General features: G+C 39.3%; 1 protein-coding gene across 1 annotated transcript in view; it reads left to right on the top strand.

The window, feature by feature from the left end:
* The first annotated feature begins 479 nt into the window (after positions 1-479).
* Positions 480-21,885, top strand: part of LNX2 (ligand of numb-protein X 2) — a 34,543-nt gene continuing 13,137 nt past the window's right edge. The window contains exons 1-5 of the mRNA XM_034665006.1: positions 480-1,014; positions 10,810-11,057; positions 11,966-12,165; positions 16,967-17,335; positions 20,635-20,775. Coding sequence (XP_034520897.1) covers positions 608-1,014; positions 10,810-11,057; positions 11,966-12,165; positions 16,967-17,335; positions 20,635-20,775 — 1,365 coding nt within the window. The 5' untranslated portion in view covers positions 480-607. The remainder of the gene's footprint in view (positions 1,015-10,809; positions 11,058-11,965; positions 12,166-16,966; positions 17,336-20,634; positions 20,776-21,885) is intronic.

Raw genomic sequence — 21,885 nt, 5'->3', positions numbered from 1 at the left:
GAAGGTCGTTTTTTAAATAGACACTGAATTGTCCTTGGGACAGCATTTCAAAGACACAGTCTTCGGTATAGCACTGTAAGTGCATAAAATCAGAAGCAAAGCACCATGACTGGGATGACAGATGCAAATGTATTGCATAATATACCTCAATTTGCATTATTAGCATGCTATGTAGATTAATTGGCTTTAAAAACTACCATTGAGCAGTGAAGTATTGGAGGATTTCAGTCAGTAAAACAGATTGATTCTTATGTCACACCATATGCGGCATCTTTGCTTTTAATCACAAATTCTTTTTTCACCAGGAACTTGGCAACGTAGCCAAGTAGTTTAGCCAGCTAGCAAATTAGTTAATTTGTTAGGTTTTTATGACTAATTTATCACCTGATCTAAATTTTATTTTTTACCTAAAGAAGAAGTTAACTAGTAATACTATATTGATAAATTTTAGCCCCTCTTGATTGATATTAATTGCATTTTTGGTCTGTTTTGTTTATCTAGAAAAATCCTGATTTTAGTCCAATACGTCACTGTCCGTTAAAGAAAACCATACCTGCAGTGGAAGTCTAACGTACGAAGATACAGAAACTGCTTTGGTTGATTGGAAATGGGAACAACGAGTGATGAGATGGTGTCTGTGGAGCAGACCTCCTCATCCTCCTTCAATCCGCTGTGTTTTGAGTGTGGCCAGCAGCACTGGACAAGAGAGAACCACTTGTACAATTACCAGAATGAAGTAGATGATGACCTGGTCTGCCATATTTGTCTTCAGCCTCTTCTGCAGCCACTAGATACCCCCTGTGGACACACGTTCTGCTGCAAGTGCCTCAGAAACTTCTTACAGGAGAAGGATTTTTGTCCATTGGATCGGAAAAGACTCCACTTTAAGTTGTGTAAGAAGTCTAGTATTCTAGTTCATAAGCTTCTGGACAAATTATTAGTGTTATGTCCATTTTCTTCAGTGTGCCAAGATGTCATGCAGCGCTGTGATCTGGAGGCACATCTTAAAAACAGGTAAGCAAACAATACAAAGGAAAGAGAAGTCAAGTCTAGGTTTTATAAAAAGGTGAGTCAAGCAAACAAAAACTTCGTAGAATACCAAGGCATTAGTAAGTACATGGACAAATCAAATACAAGAGAGACAATAAATACGTTGTGTGAAACTATATTTTACGTGATAATTTATCAAAAACATAGATACAAAAACTACATTGAATTAATATTTTTGCTGGTATAAGTATGAAGCTGTTACATTCATATGGGCAGCAGGGTATAGTGATAGACTTTTTTCCAAAGTGGTTTGACAGTTTGTGAAAATCCTTTTCTGTAGCTTATTATCCTAAGGAAATAATTCAAAAGAAGGAAAAATTATATATAAAGATATGGTCACTGCAGCATTTTGCATAGTTCAATAAATCAGAGTTGATCTAATTAAGAGTAGGGAGGGTTAAAACTACCGTAGTACATCAACTCCATGGGATATTATGCAGACAGTACAAACGGTAATTTTGTTGCAACATGGAAATGAGGGTGCATGATTTATTTGCTAGGATCTTATAAAGAATCTGTTCAAGGTCTAGACCGAATAACTAGGGGTTAGAAACTTTAAAGCATTCAGTGGGGATTTTTGTTCTAATAAAGCTTTTTATTTTTTTATTTTTTTATAAAGATTTTATTTATTTGACAGAGATAGAGACAGCCAGAGAGAGAGGGAACACAAGCAGGGGGAGTGGGAGAGGAGGAAGCAGGCTCGTAGCGGAGGAGCCTGATGTGGGGCTCGATCCCACAACGCCGGGATCATGCCCTGAGCCGAAGGCAGACGCTTAACCGCTGTGCCACCCAGGCGCCCCTAATAAAGCTTTTTAAAAGGTTAAGTAATTTATTGACCTGATTCGTGAGTTGACTTTGGTGAAAGACTTGAGTTTTAGAATTACTTATACTCTTAGAAAGGGTTAAAATACATCTCTTATGACTTACATATGAAGAATCATGTAATATGACAAAAATAAGGGTATTGATTTCTAGATTTCAGAGTTCAGCCACTTGTGCACTAGAAAGCTGGAATTGCTGAGAAAAAATTCACGGTACTATATATGGGGTACCATAGGACTTGATGGAGATTATCTCATCTCATCCCCTCACTTTACAGATCAAGAAACTGAATCACAAAGATTTAGAGCTAGTTTATGGTATAGTTAGGCCTAAACTTCTAATATTCTTATTTGCCATTCTAATATACCATGCTGACTTATTACCACAGGTCAAATCATGTTCCCCACTACTGTGTGGTAGTAAGTTTCCTATAGACATGAGTATATGTGGTCCTTCTGTTCCTAAATATCAATGTTATAAAACGAGGGTACTCATTAGAAATAGTAGAGAGACATGAGAAAGAACAAGATGTTATTACAATGTCAGAAACATGAGAATTTATAGAAAAATTGTTTAAATCTAAGCTGTATTGTCTAGTAAGAGCTAAGAAAAAGTGAAGGGTAGATACAGAGACTTGTGAAAGTGCACGTGACCTTAGGTTTCCATGTGTCCTCAGTCACCAGCAGGTGTAGGATCTGAGCACGACAGCAGAGACCTTGTGCAAATCGACCCCAGACTTTTGATTTGAATGTGGTATTCTGGGTGGGGCCTACTTTGAGGTTGAGGAATATCTTAGGCTTGCCTTATTTCTCTCAGTTGGACTATTCTTTTTAGGGGATAGTTTTCTTCTGTGACTCTTTAATGAACATCAGTTATAGGATGTTAAAAGAACTGCACAAAGTCTCAGTTCAGTTACTAATTCTTTTGAGAGCAGTGAGGTAAACATTGCACAAATTTTTAGGAATATTCACTTAACTAAAATGCCTATAAGAATTTAATATGTCACTGAAGTATCATATCAAGCAGTTTATGTTGGTGATGTAAAAACTTGGGAACAGCAAACTGTCCTTTCATTTGTAGGTTGATAAAGGCTAAGCAGTCATGTCCAGTTGCAAGTTCCATTTTCCAAGTAAGCTTGTTAATATTTGAGCTACTCGTTTAGTCATTTCCAAAGCATCTTAGGCCTGTATAGTGAACGATACATTGAAAAAGGTGAATGATTTGAGTGACTTGCTTAATATAAACAGCTAAGAGTGATTATTGACTATGAAAAATAAAAAGGCAAATTTATTAAGTATAATTTTTATATCCCATTGGAACAGACATGGGTGAAATAGCCCGACCTTTTTTTAGTTTCTCAGTTAAAAATGTTGATGTTGGGGCACCTGGGTGGCTCAGTCGTTAAGCGTCTGCCTTGGGCCCAGGGCGTGATCCCAGAGTCCTGGGATTGAGCCCCGCATCAGGCTCCCTGCTCCACTGGGAAGCCTGCTTCTCCCTCTTCCACTCCCCCTGCCTGTGTTCCCTCTCTCACTGGCTGTCTCTCTGTCAAATAAACAAATAAATAATCTTTAAAAAAAAAAAAAAAAGTTGATGTTTAGTCTCTGCTATCTGAGAGCAAGTTAGAATCTAATGCTGGGTCTCTTGTAGACAGCATTTATAGTTCGATCATGATTTTTTTTAATCCATTCTGCCAATCACTAACCTTTAATTGGAGTACTTAATGTATTTATATTTGGTGTAATTACTGATCAGGCAGGATTTATAGCTGCCATTTTGCTATTCTGTCATTTTTTTGTTTCTCTGTTTTTCCATTACTTCCTTCTTCTGTGTTAATGTATATTTTCTAGTATTCCCTTTTAATTCCTTTGTCATTTCTGTTCACATATATATAGTTTTAATTGTTTTCTTAGTGGTTGCTGTGGGGATTATAATTAACATCTTAATTTATAACAGTCTAGTTCAGATTAATACAAACTTAATTTCACTAGAGTACAAAAACTCAGCTCATAGATAGCTCTGTTCCTTCCCCATTTTTTGTGCTGTTACTGTTATACAGATTACATCTTTATGCATTATATGCTCATCAAAACAATTATAATTATTTTAAATCGGGACAAAAAAGTAGTTATGAACCAAAAACTACTTTTATGCTTCTATGTTTATGTTGTTACCCTTACCAGTGCTCTTCATTTTTTCATGTGGATATGAAGTACTGTCTAAGTTCCTTCCATAGCAGCCTGAAAGACTTCCTTTAGTGTTTTGTTGTTGTTGTTGTTGTTGTTTTTGTAGGGCAGGTCTGATAGCAACAAACTCTTCATCTGGGAATGTCTTCATTTCTCCTGTTTTTGAAGGATGGTTTTTCGGATATAGGCTTCTTGGTGGACAGTGTTTATTTCAGCACTTTGAATGTGTTACCTACAGTCTCCTAGCTTCCATGGTTTCTGAAGAGAAATCAGTTGTCAGTCTTATTGAGGATTACATCTGTGTGCTATGAGGTACTTTGCTGCTTTCGAGATTCATCAAATTCAGCAAGGTTTTGGTCATTATGTCTTCAAATACTCGTTCTGCCCTCTTCTCTCTCATTTTTTTGTGGGACTTCAATTATGCATACATTAATACTCTTGATAGTATCTCAGAGGTCCTTGAAGTTCTGTCTTTTTTTTTTCCCCATTGTTTTTCTTTCTGTTCCTCAGACTGGATAATCTCAATTGACATATCTTCGAGTTCATGGGTTCTTTCTTCCTGTTCAAATCTGTGAATTCATTTTATTTATTATACTTTTAAACTCCAGAATTTCTGTTTGGTTCTGTACTACAACTTATATTTCTTTATTGACATTTTTATTTGGTGAGACATCATTCATATGTTTTCCTTTACTTCTTTAGAAATGATTTTGTCTGTTCTTTGAACATATTTGTAATGCCTGATATAAGTCATTGTCTCCTAAAGCCGATGTCTAGGCTTCCACAGGGATGGTTTCTGCTATTTTTTTCCCTATATATGGGCCATACTTCCTTGTTTCTTTGCATGTGTCTTAATTTTTTATTGAACGCTGGACATTTTTAATAAGCTGAGCATACTGTTCCTACTGAGATTCCACCATTTTATTTGAATAAATGCACTCCAGGTTGCTACAGAACTTTGACTAATTTCCAAAACTCGGAAGTAGTTGGTTCTGATGATTTTTACCAAGTTCTCATTGCTTTATGGAGTAGAGGCTTTTCAGACTTTCTTTTTTTTTTTTCTTTTTTGTGCATTTTTATTGAAATTCTAGTCAATTAACATACAGTGTTATTTTATTTTCAGGTGTACAATATAGTGATTCAGCACTTCAGTACAGCCCCCTGTGCTTATCACAACAAGTGTCCTCTTTAATACTTATCACCTATTTATTTGTTATTTTTTAATTTAAATTCTAGTTAGCTAACATATAGTGTAATAATGGTTTCAGGAGTGCCGTTTAGGGATTCATCACTTAACATATAACACCTAGTGCTAAACACCACGAGTGCTCCTTAATCTCCATCACCCATTTAACCCACCCCCCTGCTCACCTCTGTCCATCAACCCTCTGTTTATCTTCTGTTGTTAATGGTTTGCCTCCTTCTCTTTCGTTCCCTTCCCCATGTTCATCTGCTTTGTTTCTTAAATTCCACATGAATGAAATCATATGATATTTATCTTTCTCTGACTGACTTATTTTGCTTAGCATAATACACTCTAGCTCCACAGACATTCTTAATCTACCATTTTCACTGATAGTACTCAAATTGATTTTTGAATATTTTAATTCATAACAATTTGTATCGTTTTTCTTGGTTTTAAGATGCTTGTGTTCTTTGAGTTTCATTAAGTACCTGGACATTGTGCTGGTACTTAATGTAAATCATTTTATTTTAATTCTGCTGCCGCCGCCACGCCCACCACCCCCTCACCCCCACACCCACCACCAATACTGATGATACAGTGTGTTCTGTTACACTGCATGTTTCGTAATGTGAATCATTGTTTTATCAGGAAATGATGCTACTATATCTTTCTTTTTCTTTCTTTCTTTTAATTTGATGCTACTGTATCTTAAGTTAGTTCAAAGTAGTTTTCTTCCTAAAGAGAGCCAGAATAGTGGGAATAAAAGTATAACCTTCAGCAGGATAGGAAAGGGAAGGGAAAAGGGAAAGGAAGGGAGGGAAAGGATAAGGTAGGATAGGATGGCTCTGCTTGCTATAAGAGCCTTTTGGTTTTATTTAAGAAAGTTAAAAGAAACACCTGCATATAGAGATACCTCCATAAGGCAGTATAGCCCTCAGCCCATGGCAAGTCATAGTGTCCTTTTTAAGGGGCAGCCCACGGTCTCAGAGCTCCCCTTCCACCTGCATTGGGTCAGCACATGCCTGCTCTGATCTAATTAAATGTTGCATGCCTTTCTTTTCCATTTTTATTTTTTTTCCCTCAAAGCATTCATTTAATCATGAAACAGACATGGATACAATGGTATCAAGGAAAAGAGTGTATCAAAACCTTTTTGCTTTTATTAAAGGTTTTGACAAGGAGAGCTTTATAAAATGTCATTACATTTTATTTGTTATACAGTGAACCTCTACTTCTAAGTAGGAGACATATGCCGTTTATAGCAACCATTTTAATGTGTAAAATAATTCTGAATTCTTTCCATAAAAATGTATGAAACACCTTTGCAACAAAATTGGCAATGTAGCTTAAGTAAGATTTCAGAAGTGTCTCCTGGAAAAAAATGGGAGTGTTTCCTTTTGCCAGATAAACTCTAAAACAGTTCAAGTTAAGGTGCCATAAATTAGGCGAGGGTAGAAAGGAACCTCATGTTACTAGACAAGAATAGCATGTAATGTGGACTTCCTCCATGTCAAACTGACAACCACTTTATGACAATGACTTATCATACATAAGGAAAATAGAATATGTTCTTCAGAAGGAAATGATATTACAAGATAATTCCTATAAGCAAATCTCTTATTGAAGTCTTGAATAGCTTCAGGGTACATTATCACAGAATGGGCAGAGATCATTTGTATGACATTAAAGGATTCTCTAGATACCCTCTGTAAATAAAAACATGCATCAGGTATAAACACTTGTAAAACTGATTTTCTTAATGAAACATTTCTTTACTACCACATTCAGCTCCTCGCTGCATTTGGGTGGAAAGGTTTAACTCGTGCTAATCTGGACAAGCCAAGGTGGGACGGAGCTGGAGTCTTAGCAGACACTCCTGCCACTGGTCTCCCGCTGTTGCTGTTGCTTACGCACACCACACACAGCTGGTGGGACCCACCTAGGTTTTCTGCTTCCTGCTGACAGACTGAGTATTTGTGATGGTTTCCTACGGGCCTTCCAAGTACTACACTTGGATTTAGGTTTCTTCTTTTTTTTTTTTTCCCCAACTGGGGAGTTTATCTTCACTAGTTCTTAATGTTTTTAACTTTCCTCTTTCTCCTAGGGAAATCTGCATCATGTCTTTAACTCCCACTAAAATTAGAATCACCCTCGGACTCTTCCCCGGTTGCAGAGTCTGCTTCAGGGTCATTCGCACTGCCGCCGCGGTGGATCTTGCCCTGTCCTACCACGGCGTGTGCTGCTGCTTTTCTTTTCCTTGGGACACCATGGAAATCCTCGTCCTCCAGAATCTTATCCAGATCTAAATAATCACTGGCTACACAGCAGTTGGAGATACGGGGAGACTTAGTCATTGTTTTGTTCACTGTTGCCCCATTTGCCTTTGCTTTTAACTTGAGCTCCCTCCACATCCATGGTGACTGTTCGCGTTGCTTCACCGATAAGGTGAGGGTGACTCTAAGACTTTCTGGCAGAGCTTGTCATCCAAAGCCATCCTTTTCTAGGGGTTTTCTCTTACAGTAGAATGTCTTCTTTCTGGAGACTCTTCAGGTTTTGGTGTTTCCAGTTTTAACTCCTCTGGTGTTGTTCTGGGCTTGTTATTCAAGGTGCAGTTGCAGAAACAGAATCATCACTGCTGTCAGAGTCCTCCAACTATGAGTAATTGACTGGTTCGTTATGCCTCGCGGGCCGCAGCGTGGCCCCCTTTCAAGGCTGGAAATGTGCGGCTTTCAGGGTCTTGTTGGCAGCAGTGCCTTTCGATTCCTGCCACCAGCCCTCCAGTGATTACCAGCCATCCTGGTTCTATTCATTGTTAATATTTTCTGTACTAGCCTCCTGCTACATTGACCTACCTGCTTGAATAATCCCAGGTCACACCCCCAATGCCAGTCGTGGTTTGTGGTGTTATTGTTAAATATTCCATTTAAAAAGATGCATCGGTTTTGTTGTTTGTGATTTTTGTTTGTTTTTTAATTTTCACTAAGGACTTTCTCATTCTAATATTCTCTGATTATGCTTCTGAAAAGAAGCACTTTATGGAACAAATTCACTTTGGCCTAGAAAAAGAACACTGTAAGAATGAATTTAGCAAAGGGGCACCTGGGTGGCACAGTTAGTTAAGTTTCCAACTTTTGGTTTTGGCTCGGGTCATGATCTCAGGGTCCTGGGTTCAAGCCCCGCATCGGGCTCCATGCTCAGCACAGAATTCTACAGAAGTTTCTCTCTCCTCTCTCTCTGCCCCTTCCCCCTTCTCTCTGCCCCTACCCTGCTCTCTCTCGCGTGCTCTCTCTTTCTCTCTCTCTCTCTCAAATAAATAAATCTTTAAGAAAAAAAAATGAATTTAGCATGATGTACTGGAAAGAGGTTTTGGCATCAGATCTGAGTTTATTTGGATTTTGACTCTGCAGCTTAATAGCTGTATGATGTTGCCTTATTTAAGTGTCAAGTTTCCCATCTGTAAAATAGGGATAACAGAGTTGTTGTGAGGATTCAGTGAAATACAGTATATAGAGGTCTCTTCACAGTGATGAGCACAGATGAGACTCTCAACAAATGATTCTTCCTTTCTTTTCAGTTCCAAGTATTCACAGACTGGAGGAACGATGGCTTTGAGCTGTCTGTGGTCATGAGCTCTTCTCCAAGCCTGCTCTGATTTACTCATTCACCTACCATAAAATTCACCTGTTTTTAAGATGTACAAGTCGGTGGTATTGAGTATAGTCACTGAAGTGTTCAGCCATCGTCACAGTCTAATTTTTAGAACATTTTCAAAGAGAAAGCCCATACCCATTAGCAGCCATTCCCTAGATGCCCCGGTTTTGAATGGTCTCTCCTAATCCTCATTTTCCTTCAAGCCCAATAAGTTTTTGTGTGCAGTTTTTATAGAAGGCATATACTGTGTGAACAGAAATGCTTGTACTATAGTCTGGGCTTCTGCCCTCATCACCAAAAGTGTTCTCTCTAATGTTACACCATGACCTTTTAACCACCAATCAAAGTAATGCTTTTTGGTCCTTGTCTTATTGGCCTCTTTTGTGGCATTTGCACTACATGCCACTATTTCTTTGTTGACAGTCTTGCCTCCCTTGTTTAGTTTGAAGTCTCTCTCATGGTGTCCTCCTGGCGAGTTGTTCTGTGTCTGTCTGTGCAGCTGGCCTGTTTAAAGGTGGGTGTTGCGCAGTCCTCTCTAACCTTCTTCAAGTGCCAGATGAGCGCGTTTCTTATTTCTACGTAACGTCATGTTAAATACCTTTATTTAGTCCCTCTTAGCAATTAGCCGTCCCACTGGGATGTAAATATACCTGTTTCTTTTCCTCTCTCTAGCAACTTCAGGTTTCCTTTTTAAAATTCATTCTTGCATAAGGTAAGAAGAGCTTTACGGTTACTTAGCTTGTAGGATTTTGTAGTTGTTAGCTAGGCTCTGTCCCAGCTTGGGCACATTCTGCTTGTGTTTCCTCCCACTTCCCGTTCCTAGCCCATTTCCCCATCGAAGACTAGCTGTTACTCATGTGAAATCCACTGTGTGATAATGCGTTTGGGGAATTGAATCTTTACCTATATTTTCAGTCTCAAATATTTTTTATCATCCAGTTTTTGTCACCTTTTTTTTTTATTGAATGGAATATTTTAAAAATACATTTCTCGTTTAATCTGCTTACTTGACAAAAATCATTTTTCTCGGTGACACAGTTTTCCAAGACACTCGTCAGGCCCTTGCGGGAACATTTCTTGGAGTGCTGCACAACGATGCAGAAGGGAAGTCAGTTGTCCCCTTTCTTAACAAGGTGATGAGAAAGTACGGAATGAGAAAAAGCTGAACAAAGAAATTCCGTAATGATCTTTTTCAAGAACTTGAAGCCCACAACTTTCCTTTAGTTTGTGAGGGGAAATATATTACTTTTACAGTTAAGGGACAGCTTTCAGTTTTCATTGAATTTAATCCTATACCTAATTTTTAATGAAATTTTAGATTTTTAAAAATACTGTCATTGAGTGAAGTCTGCAGCTCTAGACGCAAGACCACCACCCACGGTACACAACCTCTTGGGCCTTTGCAAGTGGCAGAGCTTCAGATGTGTTGCTGCCCACTCATAAATGAATGTCTGTCCTTGGCTGTGAGAGCGGAAGGGCACAGTGTCACTCAAGGCCCAGGTTGGGGTGCAAGAGCAGGTTGTAGAAGAAGACTGCTGTTTCCACTCCTGTGGTGAAGCCGCTTCACCTGTGAAGAAGGGTTATGTAATCAGAATATCAGAACAATGCTTGCAGTGTAGCGTCAGCTGTGCTGGTATGTTTCTGGTCCTGGTATATATCCCAATACAGTTTTTTACTGAAGTATTCTTTGAGATACGCACGAAGCCACTGTTTGTGCCAGCACCTTGCTTTAAATTTGCTATGCAACGTGGTAAGAACTTAGTTTGAGCAGAGGTTAAAATCAGAATTACGTACTACTTGTGGATTACCTCTAGGTGAGTTTGCATTGAAGCCATGGCTAGTCTGTTGCTGTGGCACAAGCTGTTAATCATCTTTCCTTTCAAATCATCTGGGAACCACCTGATGCTCTCTTTCTAGATGTCCTGGAGCTTCTCATCGGAGACTTGCCCTAGAGAGGAGGAAAACTGGTAAAACTCAGACAGAGATTGAGAATGAAAATGGAACCACTATAACAGATGTTCCAGGCACTTTATCACCCGAAACGGACTGTCCAGGGACAGGCACAGCGCCTGCCGAGCGCAGTTTGACATCATCGTCTCTTCCCGCGTGGACTGAGGAGCCTGGCCTGGACAATCCCGCCTTTGAGGAGAGCGCAGCCACTGACAGTATGTGCCCCTCACCTTCCTTTGCTGTTCATCTCTGTTTTCAAATCAGACATTTCCTTTCTTCCCACTTCTCCCTATTCCTTTCTGGACACACATCTTTTTTTTCCTCTTTAAAAAATAATTTTATTGAGATAGGTTTCACATACCACATATGCACCCTCTAAGTGTACAATTCTAACAGTTTGCAGTTTAGAAACAGAAGGTGAATCTTACCCTGAGGCTGCTTATCCTTCCCCCTGCCCCTCTTCTGATGTAGTCTGCCAGGTCACTGGTCATTAACAGGCTGCTTGTTTGTTGTGAAGCTTGTTGCTTCTTGACTAAGAAATCCACAACATTGAGAACAACAAAAATAATACCTCCGCTTAAGTGCTTATTCTGTGTCAGGCACCGTGCCAAGCACTTTACCTGTATTAACTGATGCAGTGCTTGTACCAATACTGGGGTTTTTAACAGCGAGGAAACTGAGTCTTGAGAGATTAGAGCTTTAACGTGGTTACTTTGTCATCCACTATGGTGACCGTATACCACAGTGATCATCTTTTTTTTTTTTTTTTCCTATGTACTGCGTTTAATTGTTTACAGTTGTTTCATGAAAGGGTCAAACTTTCTCTCATCAGTTAGGACAAGATGGCATTTCTTTATCAGATCACAGTGTCTTCCCTAGAGATCTGATACATGGTAGTTATTTACTGATCACTTTTTGAAGAGGAAGTGTTCTGGTAATCTTAACCTATAGATGTTTTTGTCATTCTGTTTCTCTAATCCAGTGGTATTGCTTTGTTATTAATCATCTATTAACATAAGGTGATCACTAATGATAGATTATAACTTACTTACCTGAAGATAATCAAAGTATAAAACGTTTTTCTTTCCATCTATTTTTCTCTCTCTCGTTTTTAACTTGGCAGCTACGCAACAGCCAGTTAGTTTACCGGAAGGCGAAATTACCACGATTGAAATTCACCGGTCTAATCCTTATATTCAGTTAGGAATTAGCATTGTGGGCGGCAATGAAACGCCACTGATTAACATTGTTATCCAGGAAGTCTATCGGGATGGCATAATCGCCAGAGATGGAAGACTCCTTGCTGGAGACCAGATTCTTCAGGTATCAATTCTAAATTATTCTGTTAACTTGCATCTTTTTTGCTCTATTCATAAATTTAAAACAGGAAATTGTGGTACTGTGGAACTGAATTATAAAAAGGTAAGTTTTACGATTTTTTATATGCAAAACAGATCAGCATTTACCTGTAATTTCTCCTATTTCCCCAAACATATGGAATCCATTTTTTTTTTCTCCCTTTCTTAAATTCCATTCCACGTGTGACTCGGCGCTTGGCTCTTTGGCCCAGCTGGATTCTTCCTGGCGTGGACTCCATGGTTGGCTATTTTTTGGGGCCACCTTCACTGTTGAAATTCTCATTTCCCATTGGCTCTTCCCCTCATCCAGTGTACCATCCATCAGTTACCTTCATTGTCTAATTTATCCTTCTCTACACTGATTACTATGATCTAGAAAAGAAAGATCATGCAGCACAAGTTTTTTAAAACTTATACCATTGAACTTAAGAGAGAATTCAGAAATCATGGCCACCTCTTGTTGGCTTTTGAATTTGCTCTCCACAAACAACCTGACTCCGCACTACCCTTGACGCTACCCTCTCCCTCTTCTCTTTAAGGAGAAATAGCTGCTTCAGCAAAAGAGCTAGCTTAGGACAAGATGCTGTTGTGTAAGAGGGCTTGTTGACACTGAGGGCGTGGGGAGGGCCAGAGTTCTACCGTGTAGGACTAGAGTTTATGTGAAAATTGGCCTGGAAATATGACCCATACAAGTGTAAGGGATATTTGAAGATAAAAGAATGGATATTTAGGAGAGAAGAAATAGTCATTCGTGAGAAAAGATGTCTTCTAGGAACCCAGGCTCAAGGACTCTTGCCTCCCCAACTTCACTGTTCAGTCCTTCCCCACGGTCTGTTGGTATTCACCTCTTCCATTTTCCCTGCCGCCTCTGTGGTCTGTGCCCTCACTGCTTCATGTCTAACCCAGTAGAATCAACACGCCTACCGTGCCCCTCTCTGCTCTGAAATCTGGCGCGACCATTGCCAGGTTAATACACTGTGATTCTGGTTTCCTTGGAAAGATTTGACCAGAGGATCAAGTCCAGGCTGATTAATCTCATAGTCAGGGTCCTCTGTGGGCTCTTACACAACCTCAGCCTTAACCCTTGCTTTTTCTTTCAGGCGTAGCCATTTGTGTATTACTGAAACATCATAGGCATTGTGCTAGGAGCTGAGGATACAATTAAGAGCAAAAAGCAGCCCCTGCACTCATGAAATTCATAATCTATGGGAAAAGCCAGACATACCCTCCAAACAGCTCATTCCCACATTTCGGCCTGTCCCCATTGTGCAACAGCTTACCCACCTTCATCCTGAAAGTCCTGCCCTGCTATTTTCACCCGTTCAGACCTCTCCTCACTTTAAGTGCTGACAGCATTCCTTGCTTTTCTCTTCACCTCTTCACACAGAATCACAGAGAATTATTCAAATGCACTGTCTTTCTGTGGTGATTGCAGCCACCTTAATGGGACATATTACGGTACAGATCTCTCACAGTGCTGTGCCTGGAGTCAGTGCCCAGGACATACATGCTGAATCAATAAAAGACTGGATTTGGATATAGTATCGTTTGGGAATAGCTGTCTCCTTCATTAAAACAAAACTTAGAACCTCTAGGATTTTTCGTTCTTCAAAAGAAATGTCCAGATGGGGAAGACAGACAGACTAGGCTCCCAGAGCAGCAAGGATTGACCTTTCCATTGGGGGCTCCTGGCTTTGGTTTCCACTCCCATCTGTATTCTGCCTCTTGCAGTATATTATTTCCACTTCAACACTCAGGCCCAAAACCCCTCCTTCACTGCACTTAGCCTGGCTGACACAGACTGAACTTCCAGTGTTTTGTTCTTTACTAAATCCTGAGAGGAAACAGGAGAATACAGGAAGCATAACTAATCCAGCTTATATAAAATCCAGTTTCTGATCCTACCATAGCTAGCTATTTACTGCATTACTGTATTTGCTGTCATTTTATGATATTAGTACTTGGTTGCGTGAGGTTGGCCCAGCTCCCTGGACACTTACCCCGTATTCTTCACACAGCAGCTCCTAGTCTGAGTCTCTGTGGAGGAACTCTTGTAGCTGGTTTCCCAAGTGTAACGCCCCTCACGTTCTGACACCTTGGTGGCCCAGACCAAAAGAGCAAGATTGCCCTTTTCTGCAGCTTACATAGTGTTCTTTTTTCCTCCACTTCTGGCCTTTCTTGGTATAATTCCGTGTACGTTTATTTTTATGTTTTGTTCTTTGCTACCAGCAGTGTGCCAGCATGGGATATTAACATTTTTACACCTTTCTTATCCTTTTCCTAAATTTTAAAGGTAAAAACAAATGCTTTGTTCTTATTTGCATTTCTTTGAGTAAAATTGAGGTTAGATAGTTTTCGGGTTTTGTTTGCTAATATATTTCGTCTGTAGGCTTTTTTACTGGTCTGCTTTGGGAGAGTTGTTTCATAACATAACTGGATCCGTATACCTCAAATAAAAACCTAATTATCTGAAATTATTGGCTGAAATTTGAGGAATTAACTCAAAGCTATAAATCTGTTTTGTAGAAATTCCAGTGTGTTATTATTGTTTATGGAGGCATACATATTAATAACTCTAATAATGGCAATCTTAAATCCAGTTTAGTGATTTCAAATTGAGAAGAAAACTGTGAGCACACAACCTGATCAGTGAATTCACAAGGGTCTCTCCTGTTGCGGGCCTGACTTCTCAGTGGCCTTTAGCTGGTGTACTGGAGCCAGGAAGTAAAGCCACACCACTTGCCCAAATATGGAGAAGTATTTATGGTCATTCAAAAGGAAACACTTGGACAGAAGGCTACTTGGTACTTTTTACTACCTGGTTATCTTCCACTTTGTATAAGCTGCATAAATAATACCGTGAGCCAAGTTGAAAATACCTTAGAGTCATTAAGATGGTGTTTTACAGACCAAAGAGCTAGCCTGCCTGTGCTTTTAGTTGAGCAGTCACAGTGAGTGGCTCTGGTTTTCCCACACTAATACATGTATATATATGTTATACATACACACACACACGTTATTCTATTAAATAACCTCTTTGAAATGGAGAACCATATACACTCAGGGCCTTCTGCTGTGCAGCATTTTGAGCCGTTTGAAGAATAAAATACTGTAAGAGATTACATCAGTATCACTATTAAAAATATAAATTGTAGAACATTATTAAAAGTAGGTATTTTCAGTGTGATCTGAGTTGTCAGTGATTTATTCACTTTTGGTTTTGGAGGAAAATAATTGCAGTCATGTGTTGACTGCATTGGTACAACATATATTCAGCTAAAGATGTGGTAGAGTTTACTATGTTGGTGCTATTTTTACAAAATCTAGAAACAGTATTTTATTTGGCCTCTGCTTTCTCTGAGTCTCACTGGCAACCACACATTCGCTAAGGGAAAATCTTCTCATTGTAGGAGATTCCACATCCCACATCACAAAGATGATAGGAGGCTATGTGCTTGTGCGTGGCTATTGCTGGATTCCAGCCAGACGGTTGTAAAGTCATTTGTGATAGATCGGAGTTTAAGATGGAAAAATAAAAACCTGGAGATAAGTGGCGTTTTAGCTGAATAACCAGAAATTATGAGTTTTGACTAACAAATCGATGTCAGGCTGGTTTTTTAAAAGTTTTACTTGAAGTTCTACTCTTGACCCTATGTTACTCAACTTTTTAGTCAAGGATTTGGATGGTGACCAAATGCGTAGATGTTGCAAACTTGGGAGAATAGCAAATCTGTGTGTGATATCTATGATATTTGATGCCTGAATTTTAAAAGATGTCAACAGGCCCAAATCAACAAAATTCAAGTTAGCAGTGCTCAAAACTGTCAACCCTAGATAAATAGGAAAGGGGAAGGCCTTGCTTAGCATAGAGTCATGTGAAAAAGATGGAAGGATTTGGGTGATGACAAGCACCTGACCCAGAGCCTGCCACATAACCGATGCCCAGAGAATGTTGATTTCTCCCTCGCTGTTTCAGACAGATGAAGAGAGGAATTCTAATTGTGATAAATACTAATAATTTTGCCAACCTCTTCCTCTGACTAGGTGAATAATTGAAGCTGAGTGTATTTTCTCAGTGCTGTTACATGTCCAAGGATCAGTCACTGTACCCGTTTCAGGGCTATAAGGTTTAGTAAATAAATGTTCTGTGAGTACTGAGTTCTGCTTATTGTATTAGATAGATATTACATTTGAGTGCTGAACACTTACAGTGAAATGGTCATTACCTGTTTTTCCTTGAAGTAAAAATCTGAGGTCAGGGTAAGTACCTGGAATGTGTCTCTTTCCTTAAAATAAAACTCAGTGTATTTATTCTAGCGTAAGTATCTTTCATTTGGAAAAGCCACTTCAATCCAGTAGAGCTTCAGTGTCTGTTCCGCTAGAACTAGTATTTCATGAGCCTTTGCCATATGCTGCTGGAGACCGTGCATTCTCCTCCGGGTCCCGAGACGCGGGGGGTGAACCCGTCTCACTGCTGAGGGGACGCACTTACACATGCTGCCAGCACGTGGCAGAACCGAGGACTCTGATTCAGCACTATCGCTGATGCCTACGATCCTGACTGCTGTTCTCGACTTCATGCTCTTCATTGTGAGTGAAGCTTAGGAACTGTGTATTTTAAAACGTCTTTAGAGTGCTTTTCTTTATAAATAACGACTGTGTTTCATTTTCCAAAGTTAGTTTCTTTTGGAAATGGTATATAAACGTTTTTTCAAGTTGAGAAGATAAAAGATTGTCACACTTGGGTCATACTTCTTTTCTTCCAGGTCAACAACTGTAACATCAGCAACGTATCTCACAACTACGCCCGAGCCGCCCTCTCCCAGCCCTGCACTACGGTGCAGCTCACCGTGCTGCGAGAGAGGCGCTTTGGGAACCGAGCATACAGCCACTCCGACGGCAGCTCTCCACGGGAAGAGATCTTCCACGTGGTCCTCCACAAACGGGACTCTGCTGAACAGCTCGGCATTAAACTCGTACGAAGGACCGATGAGCCAGGCGTTTTTATTCTTGACTTGTTGGAGGGGGGGCTGGCTGCACAGGATGGAAGACTGAGCAGCAATGACCGAGTACTCGCCATCAATGGACATGACCTGAAGCACGGGACTCCGGAGCTTGCTGCTCAGATCATTCAGGTACATGCCAGGTGTTCATTCCAGAGGCTCAGCCTTTATTATTGTAGGTCAGTGTTTGTTTTTATAACATGAGAATCCAGGGGATATTTGATATTTCATGGGGAAATCAAAGATGGCTCCCCAAATCCTTCAAAAGGCATAATAGTATAACTTCATTACAGATAGAATCCTTTCTGGAAAACTGTATCCCTGTGAATGTTCAGCCTTGCTCTTTATAGAGTGAAGGTTCTGTTTTCACATGGGTTTCTCATTTGCTCCTGGGGCCCCACCTAGTCCCAGACATAAAAATGGGGGTGGTCCACATTCAACAGGTGAGAAAAGTGAAGCTTGAAGGAGCTGTGGTTCCAAAGTTGTGATTTACCTGCTCTTGTAACTCCCCCTCTCTGCTTCAGCTCCATTCAAGTGGGGGAAAATAATTTTTTATTAAGAATAACTCTTAATCTCTATACTGCCTTTTTAAAAAAGCAATTCAAAGCATTTCAAACACATCGTTAAGTTGTGTTCCTACAGTATCCCTGTGAAGTAGATAAAGATGGTTATTATTAGAGAAAAAAACCACATTTTCAATTAGAGCATTAAAATAGATAAAGTAGAAAATCATCCAGATCAGATCATCTGGTTCCATAACCTGCCACAACATTTAACAATATGGGTATCTCCTACAGTGATAAGGGTGAAACAAAGACGTGTGTTGTTTGTTTTGTTTTGTTTTAAGTAAGCACAAGAAAACACTCTTACATAAAGGAAACCAGGCATTAACATAATCTAGCGTCAGGAATTCAAGTAGGTTGGTGGTCACTAAGAAATGTGTATAGTAGACAAAATTGAGTAACAATGAAGATTTAAGCTACTGTGTAAGAAAACCCAAGTTTCAATCCCATTTAACTTATTCCTTTTCACAAATTTTTGGTTAATTATAACCATAAGAACACACACACACACACACACACACACACACGGTAGCCATATTTTAGGAGGGAGTTTCAGGCATTGATCTCCTATCACAGACTTGAGGTTTAAAAAAATTGGATACGGATACCTTGTAATATATATAATATCAAATATAATATATTGCTCAAGTTGTTTCTTTGTGAAAAAAGTTAAATCTTGGGGCGCCTGGGTGGCACAGCGGTTAAGCGTCTGCCTTCGGCTCAGGGCGTGATCCCGGCGTTACGGGATCGCCCCACGTCAGGCTCCTCTGCTGGGAGCCTGCTTCTTCCTCTCCCACTCCCCCTGCTTGTGTCCCCTCTCTCACTGACTGTCTCTATCTCTGTCAAATAAATAAATAAAATCTTTAAAAAAAAAAAAAAAAGTTAAATCTTACTGTTTTGGGTTCTGAAAATAACATGTACTGCATGTCTAAAAAGGAGAGTAATGAGGACAAAATGCAGAAAATAAGGAAGTTAAAATCACAATCTAAGCTCCATAAGATAGCGACATTAATGTTTTAGAGAAAATTGTTACAAACATTTTTCTTATTTACATAGATACATGTGCGCTCATCTTGCAAATTCTGAGTTTGCAACCCTTTCTTTACATCAGCAGTATGTTGTGGACTTCTTACCCTGAAAATAGACTCATTATGATATAGCTATATAGTACTCATGTTGTACTAAAACTTAATCATACCCGTCAACAGGCTTTAGTGTTTTGTTTTCAAGTTTAAGACATTTTGCTAAACTTCCCTCTAGAAAGATCATAGCAATATGTATTCCCAGCAATAGGGCATGCACTTTTTTATGAAATATAGGTATTGTCATTTCGGCATCCTGCAGTTTTAAAAATCTTGACTTTAAATGAATTCTTTTGTTGTGTTTGAAACCCTGAAGTGTTAGATGTGCCATCTATTTAAAACTAGCCTAAACCCATATGTTGGTCCATCATTTAAAGCCTATATGTCAATTTCCATCACATGCCCAGAATTTTGTCTTTAAGAAATCAAGAAAGATCAGGGATTTGTTTCTGTTAATGGGTTTGCATAAGCAGGGGTCTTCCAGTAAAGCTGAATTACTGATTATAGAGTATTTGGTGGTGGTGAGTGTTACACAGTAAAACAGACAATTCTGTACATTGAAATGAAATCACAAAGGGGCTTCTCGCCCTTACATTGTGTGATCTAATAATCTGAAGTGTCAGAATCTGAAATATCAGGATTCTGAACATTCTACTTTGGCATTTACCCGTTAGATCAAGTCCCCAGACTCTGGCCACATCTGAAGGGTTACTCTTTCAGTTATTTTGAAGAATTGTCTGAAACTAGTTTAATGAAATGCTTGAATAAGCGAATGGTTTCTAATAGGGCCTTAAAATTGGTTATCACTCATTTTCCAACTTGAGAACTGAAAATGGAGTGATTTCTTAACATTATTGATTATAATCATGAGGGAGGGTTCTACTTTCCACCACAGCTTCTGGAAAGCAGGCTGTCAAATTTTCCCATAGGAATAATAGTAAACTTGGGAACTTGTGGTCATGACCAAGAATCAGCATCTGATAGATCTGGCCTGCACATTAAAAGCAAAGATAAAATAGCTTTAAAAAATATAATAGATGTGAATCTGTGTTTAAAATATAGATCTTATATAGATAATGGACCTCTAAATTCAAAGTGATCGTCATAACCTCTAAAATAATTTAATGTAACATTTATGTGTGTGCACACATATGTGATATATATACACACGTTAGTATGCAATGTATATAAATACTAATCTTGTTTTACAGGACCTTTGTTATTCTTTTCAGGACTGTTTAAGCTGATATCCTATTTTTGATTCAAACCTGTAGCAAGCAGAAACAAAGCTGTACATAGTTTCATTGATTATCACTCTCAAAGTAGCCACCCCGGAATTTATTTCAGAAGTCACAAAAGATTCTAATCCAGTTTTGAATCAGTTCTCCCTTTTATCTTCTTTCCTTTGCTGTCTTCCTCTCAGTGCCAAGGCCAATCTTGTAGGGGAAAGAAGTATGAAAAGACAATTGCCCTTCACGAAATCATAGGGAGATAAGAACTCAGGCAGTTTGACTGCTTTGCCTTGGTTATGTTCTTGGTATTTCCAGGGTTAGGGAAGGCCTACCCAAGAGGTCTGTGTGTGGCTGTTTTAACTGCAGTAGTTTTAACATATTAGCTCCCGAAATGAACTCCCTCCCTCCCTCCCCTCCAGCAGGTGCCTGCAGTTACCACTCAGGTGAGGCTCTGGTACAGTGATGATAAGTGCATTGAAAATTACACTCCCTATAATTTTTTAAGTGAGAAGCATCATTAATGACTGGTGGTTATGTATATGTGTTTTCTCTAGGCTAGTGGAGAGAGGGTGGACTTAACCATTGCTAGACCAGGGAAATCCCAGCCTGGTAATGCTGTCCGAGACGCGGGAGCTCAGAGTAGCAGCCAGCATCATGTGCAGCCGCTGTATCACAACAGACCCAGCTCACATAAGGTGAGGCGTTGTGTTCGCATGTGTTCATTCCTCTTCCCTCAAGGGGCATTGTTACAAGCTGGTGAGATTTAAATGAGGGCTGTTTCTCTGTTGGAGAAGGTGAACACAGGTTTTGGGATGTGAAGTGTGTGTTTGGCTACCTTGAGAGTCACTGGACAGTCTCGGTTCATCGGCCAGGAGGGGTGGTTTCTTAGTAAGAAGGTCCCTCTGCCAGGTGATCAATGAGAAGTGTTTGATCTTCTAGAAAAACTTCTATTTGTTTGGTCCTGCTTGAAAGCGGGATTTATCTTGGTTTGCTCATTCAAATATAACAGTTGGTTATGTGATTGAAAAAGCATAACAGAGACAATGATCAACAAGTCCATACTTAGCGACTGGGCAGGTTGCCTACAACAGCAGAATGCGCTGTGTGAATATTAAGCATAAATCATACATTCTGATAGGTACATGCAAAGCATGGAAAGCATTTCTTTTTACGTTACAGCTTACAGGACTACTACCCAAAATCATTTTTAATTCCCGTATGTTGAGCTTTTGCTGCATCTTTAATATTTCACCGCTTTTATAATATATCCCTAGGTCATTTATCTGTGCTGAGAATTTTAATGCTGTCTCACTTTAAATGTAGAAATCAAAAAAGAGTGGTATTTTACTGTGTTCTCAGTATTATTTACTTCATTTGGTCTTTCATTTGAACTCAACAGTAGGCCAGAATTTTTAAAACAATGCTGTTTACCAACTGTGTGAGAATTGCACATAGGAAACTTCCTACAGTTTTTAAGTAGACCAATAAATAAGTTTTTATTTACTGAAGCAATTTAATTTACTTAAGGAGAATGACTTTAGAAGCTCGTATTTAGCTTGACGCGGCTTCTTAATGTAAGTACAATTTGAGAGAGTACCTCTGGAATGTCACAGGTGCCCCAAGAAAGCATCGCTTAAAGGCACAAATATTTTTGGCCCATTGGGTTTATCTGGTTTTCTGATCTGAAGTATAGACTTGTCATTGGTCTTTGGTTTAGCTAATACTTGCAAGAAATTATAACCACAAACTTGTTTTTATTTTTGACCAGAAAACGAAATGTGTGAAGGAAACCGGTAATTTTGCTT

This window comes from Ailuropoda melanoleuca, chromosome 7, assembly GCF_002007445.2.
Source record: "Ailuropoda melanoleuca isolate Jingjing chromosome 7, ASM200744v2, whole genome shotgun sequence".
In the NCBI taxonomy this organism is placed as follows: domain Eukaryota; kingdom Metazoa; phylum Chordata; class Mammalia; order Carnivora; family Ursidae; genus Ailuropoda; species Ailuropoda melanoleuca.
This window is presented reverse-complemented; position numbering and strand designations above follow the sequence as displayed.